The sequence below is a fragment of the Scyliorhinus torazame genome, chromosome 5, assembly GCF_047496885.1.
Source record: "Scyliorhinus torazame isolate Kashiwa2021f chromosome 5, sScyTor2.1, whole genome shotgun sequence".
In the NCBI taxonomy this organism is placed as follows: domain Eukaryota; kingdom Metazoa; phylum Chordata; class Chondrichthyes; order Carcharhiniformes; family Scyliorhinidae; genus Scyliorhinus; species Scyliorhinus torazame.
In genome coordinates this window covers 3,657,495-3,670,326 of record NC_092711.1, presented here as the reverse complement: position 1 = coordinate 3,670,326, position 12,832 = coordinate 3,657,495, and the positions used below count along the sequence as shown (strand labels likewise).

The following is a 12,832-nucleotide window of genomic DNA, read 5'->3' as shown; positions in this document are numbered from 1 at the left end:
GATGGGGAAGCGGAAGTGACGTTCGGGGGTCCTGCCGGCCGCCATCTTGGGGAAGGCCCAGTGGGCGCCGCCATCTTGTTTTGCCACGTCGGCGGCCACAGGCCCCGGCAGGGGGAAAGGGCGGCGGTGGCCGGTCGCTCTCATCCCCCACCCTCCTCCAATCCGGACCGACGCTATCTCCCCGACTCCCCCTACCACACGCACGTGCGCACACACCGGGCCGCCCGCGCTCACCCGTGTCGCCGATGATGATGTACTTGAAGAGATAGGCGTACGACATGACGACCGGCGGCCTGGCAATCCGGCTCCGCTGGGCCGGCAGGGGAGGCAGCGGCACCGCCCACCCCGCCTCCCATTGGTGCGGCGCCCCTTCAAACCCCGCCTTCTCTGCCCCTCCATTGGTGCGGGTCCCCGCCCATCATAAAACGCTCGCCGCCCATTGGCTGGACGGCGCGTCAATCCGAATTGGGGGGGCGCATCCGCTTTGACGGGACACGGGGAGGCGGTGGGAGGGGTCCAAACACGTCGATTGGTCAGCCGCCCGTCATTCAAAGGGCAGCAGCGGTGATTGGACTGGCAGCGTGGTAGGGGCGGAAGGCGTATTAAATGACGTATTAACGCCTACCGCTGGTCACACGTCTGACCCCTCCCCCTCCGGACTCCGCGCGTCGCTTCCTGGGGGGGAGGGGGCGACGCCATCTTTGTGCGGGGCGGCGCGGGAACGGCCGCCGCGCCGGGGGGAACCGGGGGCGAGGAGGCGGCCATCTTTGTTCGGGGCGAGTGGTGTCAGGGAAGTGGGTGGTGGGGGAAGAAGGGAGACAAGATGGAGGTGAGAGAGAGGGAGGGAGAGGAGATGGGCAGGGGTCTCCAATCAACCCCCCCCCCAGGGGGAGGGGCTTCTTAAACCCCCCCCCCCCCAACACACACACAAACAGGGGACAATTCCCCCCACCAGGGGCAGTCCAGCTGGGGCTGGGGTGGGGGTGGGGGTGGGGGTGGGGGTGGGGGTGGGGGTGGGGGGGTCTCATACTCTCCCCCTCCCCTCATTATTCCCCCTCGCAGAGGGGGACGGAGGGGAAAGCGGGTCGTCCCATACGGAGGGGTTGACCGTATTTCAGTGCACAGCAAGATCCCGCAGACATTGGGGGTGGGGCAGGTGGACCGAGCCCGGCCGCATGGCGATCAGGGTGCTGGCCGGAGGAGTGGTGGGGGGGGGGGGGGTTGTCTCGGACGGAAGCGAGCGGCGTCGCCCGTGGTCGGCGCACAGCAGGATCCCGTGGCCGTTCCGGGCGGAGGCGGAGGGGGGGGACACCCCGTCGAAGGAGGCGGAGCCCACAGGAGTCCGGTCGACACCCACGGCGCTGACCCTCCGACAGTGCAGCACTCCCTCAGTACTGACCCTCTGACAGTGCGGCACTCCCTCAGTACTGACCCTCTGACCGTGCGGCACTCCCTCAGTACTGACCCTCTGACAGTGCGGCACTCCCTCAGTACTGACCCTCTGACAGTGCGGCACTCCCTCAGTACTGACCCTCTGACAGTGCGGTGCTCCCTCAGTACTGACCCTCTGACAGTGCTGCACTCCCTCAGTACTGACCCTCTGACAGGGCGGCACTCCCTCAGTACTGACCCTCTGACAGTGCAGCACTCCCTCAGTACTGACCCTCTGACAGTGCGGCACTCCCTCAGTACTGACCCTCTGACAGTGCGGCACTCCCTCAGTATTGACCCTCTGACAGAGCGGCACTCCCTCAGTACTGACCCTCTGACAGTGCGGCGCTCCCTCAGTACTGACCCTCTGACAGTGCGGCACTCCCTCAGTACTGACCCTCTGACAGTGCGGCACTCCCTCAGTACTCACCCTCTGACAGTGCGGCACTCCCTCAGTACTGACCCTCTGACAGTGCGGCACTCCCTCAGTACTGACCCTCTGACAGTGCGGCACTCCCTCAGTACTAACCCTCTGACAGTGCGGCTCTCCCTCAGTACTGACCCTCTGACAGTGCGGCACTCCCTCAGTACTGACCCTCTGACAGTGCGACACTCCCTCAGTACTGACCCTCTGACAGTGCGGCACTCCCTCAGTACTGAACCTCTGACAGTGCGGCACTCCCTCAGTACTGACCCTCTGACAGTGCGGCACTCCCTCAGTACTGACCCTCTGACAGTGCGGCACTCCCTCAGTACTGACCCTCTGACAGTGCGGCACTCCCTCAGTACTGACCCTCTGACAGTGCGGCACTCCCTCAGTACTGACCCTCTGACAGTATGGAGCTCCCTCAGTACTGACCCTCTGACAGTGCAGCACTCCCTCAGTACTGACCCTCTGACAGTGCAACACTCCCTCAGTACTGACCCTCTGACAGTGCAACACTCCCTCAGTACTGACCCTCTGACAGTGCGGCACTCCCTCAGTACTGACCCTCTAACAGTGCGGCACTCCCTCAGTACTGACCCTCTGACAGTGCGGCAACATCTGCATTGTGTGATCTTGCCAGGGGTGGGACAGAGATGTTCTATCAGATTGTCATTAGCTGCACAGCGGGAGAGCGTGCGCGAGGGCCTCTGCTGATATTGACCTGTTGGCTCGCAAAATGGCTTCTGCCCTTAAAGCCTCTTTTCCTTTTCTCTTACAGTTTCCCAGTGGAGGTGATGCCTACTTGACCATCACGGACTCCAGCCATCCATTCCTGAGCGGAGCAGAGGTGAGCAACCTAATTGGATCGGAGGCAGGGGCAGTGTGGATCGAGCTTAACTCTGTATCTAACCCCGTGCTGTACCTGTCCTGGGAGTGTTTGGTGGGGACAGTGCAGAGGGAGCTTTACTCTGTATCTAACCCCGTGCTGTACCTGTCCTGGCAGTGTTTGATGGGGACAGTGTAGAGGAAGCTTTACTCTGTATCTAACACCGTGCTGTGCCTGTCCTGGGAGTGTTTGATGGGGACACTGTAGAGGGAGCTTTACTCTGTATCTAACCCCGTGCTGTACCTGTCCTGGGAGTGTTTGACGGGGACAGTGTAGAGGGAGCTTTACTCTGTATCTAACCCCGGGCTGTACCTGTCCTAGGAGTGTTTGATGGGGACAGTGTAGAGGGAGCTTTACTCTGTATCTAACCCCGGGCTGTACCTGTCCTAGGAGTGTTTGATGGGGACAGTGTAGAGGGAGCTTTACTCTGTATCTAACCCCGTGCTGTACCTGTCCTGGCAGTGTTTGATGGGGACAGTGTAGAGGGAGCTTTACTCTGTATCTAACCCCGTGCTGTACCTGTCCTGGGAGTGTTTGATGGCGACAGTGTAGAGGGAGCTTTACTCTGTATCTAACCCTGTGCTGTACCTGTCCTGGGAGTGTTTGATGGGGACAGTGTAGAGGGAGCTTTACTCTGTATCTAACCCCGTGCTGTACCTGTCCTGGGAGTGTTTGATGGGGACAGTGTGGAGGGAGCTTTACTCTGTATCTAACCCCGTGCTGTACCTGTCCTGGGAGTGTTTGATGGGGACAGTGTGGAGGGAGCTTTACTCTGTATCTAACCCCGTGCTGTACCTGTCCTGGGAGTGTTTGATGGGGACAGTGTAGAAAAAGCTTTACTCTGTATCTAACCCCGTGCTGTACCTGTCCTGGGAGTATTTGATGGGGACAGTGTGGAGGGAGCTTTACTCTGTATCTAACCCCGTGCTGTACCTGTCCTGGGAGTGTTTGATGGGGACAGTGTAGACGGAGCTTTACTCTGTATCTAACCCCGTGCTGTACCTGTCCTGGGAGTGTTTGATGGGGACAGTGTAGAGGGGGCTTTACTCTGTATCTAACCCCGTGCTGTACCTGTGCTGAGAGTGTTTGATGGGCACAGTGTAGAGGGAGCTTCACTCTGTATCTAACCCTGTGCTGTACCTGTCCTGGGAGTGTTTCATGGGGACAGTGTAGAGGGAGCTATACTCTGTATCTAACCTCGTGCTGTACCTGTCCTGGGAGTGTTTGATGGGGACAGTGTAGAGGGAGCTTTACTCTGTATCTAACCTCGTGCTGTACCTGTCCTGGGAGTGGTGATGGGGACAGTGTAGAGGGAGCTTTTCTCTGTATCTACCCCCGTGCTGTACCTGGCCTGGGAGTATTTGAAGGGGACAGTGTAGGGACAGCTTTACTCTCTATCTAACCCCGTGCTGTTCCTGTCCTGGAGCGTTTGATGGGGACAGTGTAGAGGGAGCATTACTCTGTATCTAACGCTGTGCTGTACCTGTCCTGGGAGTGTTTGATGGGGACAGTGTAGAGGGAGCTTTACTCTGTATCTAACCCCGTGCTGTACCTGTCCTGGGAGTGTTTGATGGGGATAGTGTAGAGGGAGCTTTACTCTGTATCTAACCCCGTGCTGTACCTGTCCTGGGAGGGTTTGATGGGGACACTGTAGAGGGTGCTTTACTCTGTATCAACCCCGTGCTGTACCGGTCCTGGGAGTGTCTGATGGGGACAGTGTAGAGGGGGCTTTACTCTGTATCTAACCCCGTGCATTACCTGTCCTGGGAGTGTTTGATGGGGACAGTGTTAGAACATAGAGAACATAGAACATAGAACAATACAGCGCAGTACAGGCCCTTCGGCCCACGATGTTGCACCGAAACAAAAGCCATCCAACCTACACTATGCCATTATCATCCATATGTTTATCCAATAAACTTTTAAATGCCCTCAATGTTGGCGAGTTCACTACTGTAGCAGGTAGGGCATTCCACGGCCTCACTACTCTTTGCGTAAAGAACCTACCTCTGACCTCTGTCCTATATCTATTACCCCTCAGTTTAAAGTTATGTCCCCTCGTGCCAGCCATATCCATCCGCGGGAGAAGGCTCTCACTGTCCACCCTATCCAACCCCCTGATCATTTTGTATGCCTCTATTAAGTCTCCTCTTAACCTTCTTCTCTCCAACGAAAACAACCTCAAGTCCATCAGCTTTTCCTCGTAAGATTTTCCCTCCATACCAGGCAACATCCTGGTAAATCTCCTCTGCACCCGCTCCAAAGCCTCCACGTCCTTCCTATAATGCGGTGACCAGAACTGTACGCAATACTCCAAATGCGGCCGTACCAGAGTTCTGTACAGCTGCAACATGACCTCCCGACTCCGGAATTCAATCCCTCTACCAATAAAGGCCAACACTCCATAGGCCTTCTTCACAACCCTATCAACCTGGGTGGCAACTTTCAGGGATCTATGTACATGGACACCTAGATCCCTCTGCTCATCCACACTTTCAAGAACTTTACCATTAGCCAAATATTCCGCATTCCTGTTATTCCTTCCAAAGTGAATCACCTCACACTTCTCTACATTAAACTCCATTTGCCACCTCTCGGCCCAGCTCTGCAGCTTATCTATATCCCTCTGTAATCTGCTACATCCTTCCACACTATCGACAACACCACCGACTTTAGTATCGTCTGCAAATTTACTCACCCACCCTTCTGCGCCTTCCTCTAGGTCATTGATAAAAATGACAAACAGCAACGGCCCCAGAACAGATCCTTGTGGTACTCCACTTGTGACTGTACTCCATTCTGAACATTTCCCATCAACCACCACCCTCTGTCTTCTTTCAGCTCGCCAATTTCTGATCCACATCTCTAAATCACCCTCAATCCCCAGCCTCCGTATTTTTTGCAATAGCCTACCGTGGGGAACCTTATCAAACGCTTTGCTGAAATCCATATACACCACATCAACTGCTCTACCCTCGTCTACCTGTTCAGTCACCTTCTCAAAGAACTCAATAAGGTTTGTGAGGCATGACCTACCCTTCACAAAGCCATGCTGACTATCCCTGATCATATTATTCCTATCTAGATGATTATAAATCTTGTCTCTTATAATCCCCTCCAAGACTTTACCCACTACAGACGTGAGGCTCACCGGCCTATAGTTGCCGGGGTTGTCTCTGCTCCCCTTTTTGAACAAAGGGACCACATTTGCTGTCCTCCAGTCCTCTGGCACTATTCCTGTAGCCAATGATGACATAAAAATCAAAGCCAAAGGTCCAGCAATCTCTTCCCTGGCCTCCCATAGAATCCTAGGATAAATCCCATCAGGTCCCGGGGACTTATCTATTTTCAGCCTGTCCAGAATTGCCAACACCTCTTCCCTACGTACCTCAATGGCATCTATTCTATTAGCCTGGGGCTCAGCATTCTCATCCACAACATTATCTTTTTCCTGAGTGAATACTGACGAAAAATATTCATTTAGTATCTCGCCTATCTCTTCAGACTCCACACACAATTTCCCATCCCTGTCCTTGACTGGTCCTACTCTTTCCCTCGTCATTCGTTTATTCCTGACATACCTATAGAAAGCTTTTGGGTTTTCCTTGATCCTTCCTGCCAAATACTTCTCATGTCCCCTCCTTGCTCGTCTTAGCTCTCTCTTTAGATCCTTCCTCGCTACCTTGTAACTATCCATCGCCCCAACCGAAACTTCACACTTCATCTTCACATAGGCCTCCTTCTTCCTCTTAACAAGAGATTCCACTTCCTTGGTAAACCACGGTTCCCTCGCTCGACGCCTTCCTCCCTGTCTGACCGGTACATACTTATCAAGAACACGCAGTAGCTGATCCTTGAACAAGCCCCACTTATCCAGTGTGCCCAACACTTGCAGCCTACTTCTCCACCTTATCCCCCCCAAGTCACGTCTAATGGCATCATAATTGCCCTTCCCCCAGCTATAACTCTTGCCCTGCGGTGTATACTTATCCCTTTCCATCATTAACGTAAACGTCACCGAATTGTGGTCACTGTCCCCAAAGTGCTCTCCTACCTCCAAATCCAACACCTGGCCTGGTTCATTACCCAAAACCAAATCCAACGTGGCCTCGCCTCTTGTTGGCCTGTCAACATATTGTTACAGGAAACCCTCCTGCACACACTGTACAAAAAACGACCCATCTATTGTACTCGAACTATATCTTTTCCAGTCAATATTTGGAAAGTTAAAGTCTCCCATAATAACTACCCTGTTACTTTCGCTCATATCCAGAATCATCTTCGCCATCCTTTCCTCTACATCCCTCGAACTATTAGGAGGCCTATAAAAAACTCCCAACAGGGTGACCTCTCCTTTCCTGTTTCTAACTTCAGCCCATACTACCTCGGAAGAAGAGTCCCCATCTAGCATCCTCTCCGCCACCGTAATACTGCTCTTGACTAGCAGCGCCACACCTCCCCCTCTTTTGCCTCCTTCTCTGAGCTTACTAAAACACCTAAACCCCGGAACCTGCAACATCCATTCCTGTCCCTGCTCTATCCATGTCTCCGAAATGGCCACAACATCGAAGTCCCAGGTACCAACCCACGCTGCCAGTTCCCCTACCTTGTTTCGTATACTCCTGGCATTGAAGTAGACACACTTCAAACCACCTACCTGAACACTGGCCCCCTCCTGCGATGTCAAATCTGTGCTCCTGACCTCTATACTCTCATTCTCCCTTACCCTAAAACTACAATCCAGGTTCCCATGCCCCTGCTGCATTAGTTTAAACCCCCCCAAAGAGCACTAACAAATCTCCCCCCCAGGATATTTGTGCCCCTCAGGTTCAGATGTAGACCATCCTGTCTGTAGAGGTCCCACCTTCCCCAGAAAGAGCCCCAGTTATCCAAAAATCTGAATCCCTCCCGTCTGCACCATCCCTGTAGCCACGTGTTTAAATGCTCTCTCTCCCTATTCCTCATCTCACTATCACTTGGCACGGGCAACAACCCAGAGATAACAACTCTGTTTGTTCTAGTTCTGAGCTTCCATCCTAGCTCCCTGAAAGCCTGCCTGACATCCTTGTCCCCTTTCCTACCTATGTCGTTGGTGCCAATGTGGACCACGACTTGGGGCTGCTCCCCCTCCCCCCTAAGGACCCGGAAAACACGATCCGAGACATCACGTACCCTTGCACCTGGGAGGCAACATACCAAACGTGAGTCTCTCACGCTTCCACAAAATCTCCTATCTGTGCCCCTGACTATAGAGTCCCCAATTACTAATGCTCTGCTCCTCTCCCCCCTTCCCTTCTGAGCAACAGGGACAGACCCCGTGCCAGAGGCCCGTACCCCATGGCTTACCCCTGGTAAGTCCCCCCCCCCACAAGTATCCAAAGCGGTATACTTGTTTCTCAGGGGTACGACCGCAGGGGATCCCTGCACTGACTGTTTTTTCCCAGTCCCTCTTACAGTTACCCACCTATCTCCAATCTTTGGTGTAACTAATTCCCTGAAGCTGCTATCTATGACCCCTTCTGCCTCCCGAATGATCCGAAGTTCTTCCAACTCCAGCTCCAGTTCCCTAACTCGGTCTTGGAGGAGCTGGAGATGGCAGCACTTCCTGCAGGTAAAATCAGCAGGGACACTAACTGCATCCCTCACCTCCTTAGCTACAGAGTAAAGCTGTTGAGGAGCTTTACTCTGTAGCTAACCCCGTGCTGTACTTGTCCTGGGAGTGTCTGATGGGGACAGTGTAGAGGCAGCTTTACTCTGTATCTAACCCCGTGCTGTACCTGTCCTGGGAGTGTTTGATGGGGACAGTGTAGCGGGAGCTTTACTCTGTAGCTAACCCCGTGCTGTACTTGTCCTGGGAGTGTCTGATGGGGACAGTGTAGAGGCAGCTTTACTCTGTATCTAACCCCGTGCTGTACCTGTCGTGGGAGTGTTTGATGGGGACAGTGTTGAGGAGCTTTACTCTGTAGCTAACCCTGTGCTGTACTTGTCCTGGGAGTGTTTGATGGGGACAGTGTAGGGGCAGCTTTACTCTCTAACTAACCCCGTGCTGTACGTCCTGGGAGTGTTTGATGGGGACAGTGTAGAGGCAGCTTTACTCTGTATCTAACCCCGTGCTGTACCTGGCCTGGGAGTATTTGAAGGGGACAGTGTAGAGGGAGCTTTACTCTGTATCTAACCCCGTGCTGTACCTGTCCTGGGAGTGTTTGATGGGGACAGTGTAGAGGCAGCTTTGCTCTGTATCTATCCCCATGCTGTACCTGTCCTGGGAGTGTCTGATGGGGACAGTGTAGAGGGGGCTTTACTCTGTATCTAACCCTGTGCTGTACCTGTCCTGGGAGTGTTTGATGGGGACAGTGTAGCGGGAGCTTTACTGTGTATCTAACCCCGTGCTGTACCTGTCATGGGAGTGTTTGATGGGGACAGTGTAGCGGGACTTTACTCTGTACCTAACCCCGTGCTGTACCTGTCCTGGGAGTGTTTGATGGGACAAGTGTAGAGGGAGATTTACTCTGTATCTAACCCCGTGCTGTACCTGTCCTGGGAGTGTTTGATGTGGACAGTGTAGAGATAGCTTTACTCTGTATCTAACCCCGTGCTGTACCTGTCCTGGGAGTGTTTGATGGGGACAGTGTAGAGGGAGCTTTACTCTGTATCTAACCCCGTGCTGTAGCTGTGTGAGTGTTTGATGGGGACAGTGTTGAGGGAGCTTTACTCTATATCTAACCCCATGCTGTACCTGTCCTGGGAGTGTTTGATGGGGACAGTGTAGAGGGAGCTTTACTCTGTAACTAACCCCGTGCTGCACCTGTCCTGGGTGTGTTTGATGGGGACAGTGTAGAGGGAGCTTTACTCTGTATCTAACCCCGTGCTGTACCTGTCCCTGGGAGTGTTTGATGGGGACAGTGTAGAGCGAGCTTTACTCTGTATCTAACCCCGTGCTGTACCTGTCCTGGGAGTGTTTGATGAGGACAGTGTAGAGGGAGCTTTACTCTGTATCTAACCCCGTGCTGTACCTGTCCTGGGAGTGTTTGATGGGGACAGAGTGTAGAGGGGGCTTTACTCTGTATCTAACCCCATGCTGTACCTGTCCTGCGAGTGTTTAATGGGGACAGTGTAGAGGGAGCTTTACTCTGTATCTAACCCCGTGCTGTACCTGTCCTGGGAGTGTTTGATGGGGACAGTGTACAGACAGCTTTACTCTGTATCTAGCCCGGTGCTGTACCTGTCCTGGGAGTGTTTGATGGGACGGTGTAGAGGGAGCTTTACTCTGTATCTAACCCCGTGCTGTACCTGTCCTGGGAGTGTTTGATGGGGACAGTGTAGAGACAGCTTTACTCTGTATCTAACCCCGTGCTGTACCTATCCTGGGAGTCTTTGATGGGGACAGTGTAGAGGGAGCTTTACTCTGTATCTAACCCTGTGCTGTACCTGTCCTGGGAGTGTTTGATGGGGACAGTGTAGAGGGAGCTTTATTCTGTATCTAACCCCATGCTGTACCTGTCCTGGGAGAGTTTGATGGGGACAGTGTCGAGGGAGCTTTACTGTGTATCTAACCCCGTGCTGTACCTGTCCTGGGAGTGTCTGATGGGGTCGGATAGGGGAGCATTACCCTGTCTCTAACTGCCCTGTGTCTCCTTTCTCCACAGACCTTCCACACTCCCAGCCTTGGGGATGAGGAGTTTGAGATCCCCCCCATCTCCCTGCCTCTGGAATCGGACCCCTCGCTCGCCGCCTCGGACGTGAGCTGCCACTTCGACCTGACGGACCCGTCCAGCTCGCAGGACAATGGCTTCACCACTCAGTTCTCCTCCACGCCCCTCGACCTGCCCATAACCCTGTCTCAGGGGGTGATCGAGCAGGGCGGTGAGCTGATCAGCAGTCTCTCCATGGTAACGTACAACGTCCATTGCGATCGTCGCTTCCTCAGACTCATATCATAGAATCATAGAAGTTTACAGCATGGAAACAGGCCCTTCGGCCCAACCAGTCCATGCCGCCCAGTTTTTTACCATTAAGCTAGTCCCAGTTGCCCGCACTTGGCCCATAACCCTCTATACCCATCTTACCCATGTAACCATCTAAATGCTTTTTGAAAGACACAATTGTACCCGCTTCTACTACTACCTCTGGCAGCCCATTCCAGACACTCACTACCCTCTGAGTGAAGAAATTGCCCCTCTGGGCCCTTCTGAATCTCTCCCTCACCTTAAACCTATGCCCTCTAGTTTTAGACTCCCCTACCTTTGGGAAAAGATGTTGACTATCTACCTTATCTATGCCCCTCATTATTTTATAGACCTCTATAAGATCACCCCTAAGCCTCCTACGCTCCAGGGAAAAAAGTCCCAGTCTATCCAGCCTCTCCTTATAACTCAAACCATCAAGTCCCGGCAACATCCTAGTAAATCTTTTTATGGATGGGCCATTGTGCCCCTCTATCCTATCCTACCCTGCCCATCCCGGCCCCATTCCTGAGCATTTTCCCATTCAAGTATTAACCAATTTCCCCAATTGATTGATTGGTGTTTATTGTCACATGTGTCGAAGTACAGTGAAAAGTATTTTCCTGCGGCCGAGGGAACGTACACAGTACGTACATAGTTGATAAAAGAATAATCGACAGAGAACATCGACAAATGGTACATCGACAAACACTGATTGGTTACAGTGCGGAACAAGGGGCCAAACAAAGCAAATACATGAGCAAGAGCAGCATAGGGCGTCGTGAATAGTGTTCTTACACGGAACAGATCAGTCCGAGGGGGGAGTCGTTGAGGAGTCTAGTAGCTGTGGGGAAGAAGCTGTTCCTGTGTCTGGATGTGCGGGTCTTCAGACTTCTGTACCTTCTGCCTAATGGAAGGGTCTGGAAGAAGGCAATGCCTGGGTGGGAGGGGTCTCTGATAATGCTGCCTGCCTTCCTGAGGCAGCGGGAGGTGTATACAGAATCAATGTGGGGGTGGCAAGCTTGTGTGATGCGTTGGGCTGAGTTCACCGCACTCTGCAGTTTCTTGCGATCTTGGACCGAGCAGTTGAGGGTAGAGCAGTTGATGTGGTGTATCTGGATTTCAGTAAAGCGTTTGATAAGGTTCCCCACGGTAGGCTACTGCAGAAAATACGGAGGCATGGGATTCAGGGAGATTTAGCAGTTTGGATCAGAAACTGGCTAGCTGGAAGAAGACAAAGGGTGGTGGTTGATGGGAAATGTTCAGACTGGAGTCCAGTTACTAGTGGTGTACCACAAGGATCTGTTTTGGGGCCACTGCTGTTTGTCATTTTTATAAATGACCTGGAGGAGGGCGTAGAAGGATGGGTGAGTAAATTTGCAGATGACACTAAAGTCGGTGGAGTTGTGGACAGTGCGGAAGGATGTTACAAGTTACAGAGGGACATAGATAAGCTGCAGTGCTGGGCTGAGAGGTGGCAAATGGAGTTTAATGCAGAAAAGTGTGAGGTGATTCATTTTGGAAGGAATAACAGGAAGACAGAGTACTGTGCTAATGGTAAGATTCTTGGCAGTGTGGATGAGCAGAGAGATCTCGGTGTCCATGTACATAGATCCCTAAAAGTTGCCACCCAGGTTGAGAGGGTTGTTAAGAAGGCGTACGGTGTGTTAGCTTTTATTGGTAGAGGGATTGAGTTTCGGAGCCGTGAGGTCATGTTGCAGCTGTACAAAACTCTGGTGCGGCCGCATTTGGAGTATTGCGTGCAGTTCTGGTCGCCGCATTATAGGAAGGATGTGGAAACATTGGAAAGGGTGCAGAGGAGATTTACCAGAATGTTGCCTGGTATGGAGGGAAGATCTTATGAGGAAAGGCTGAGGGACTTGAGGCTGTTTTCGTTAGAGAGAAGAAGGTTAAGAGGTGACTTAATTGAGGCATACAAGATGATCAGAGGATTGGATAGGGTGGACAGTGAGAGCCTTTTTCCTCGGATGGTGATGTCTAGCACGAGGGGACATAGCTTTAAATTGAGGGGAGATAGATATAGGACAGATGTCAGAGGTAGGTTCTTTACTCAGAGAGTAGTAAGGGTGTGGAATGCCCTGCCTGCAACAGTAGTGGACTCGCCAACACTAAGTGTATTCAAAT

General features: G+C 52.8%; 1 protein-coding gene across 1 annotated transcript in view; it reads left to right on the top strand.

Annotated features, from left to right (window-relative positions):
• Nucleotides 1-746: 746 nt before the first annotated feature.
• tox4b (TOX high mobility group box family member 4 b) overlaps nucleotides 747-12,832 on the top strand; it is a gene marked incomplete at its 3' end in the record, with an annotated part of 59,785 nt that continues 47,699 nt past the window's right edge. Inside the window, exons 1-3 of the mRNA XM_072507590.1 lie at nucleotides 747-829; nucleotides 2,637-2,705; nucleotides 10,391-10,633. Of these exons, the coding sequence (XP_072363691.1) occupies nucleotides 824-829; nucleotides 2,637-2,705; nucleotides 10,391-10,633 (318 nt within the window). The remainder of the gene's footprint in view (nucleotides 830-2,636; nucleotides 2,706-10,390; nucleotides 10,634-12,832) is intronic.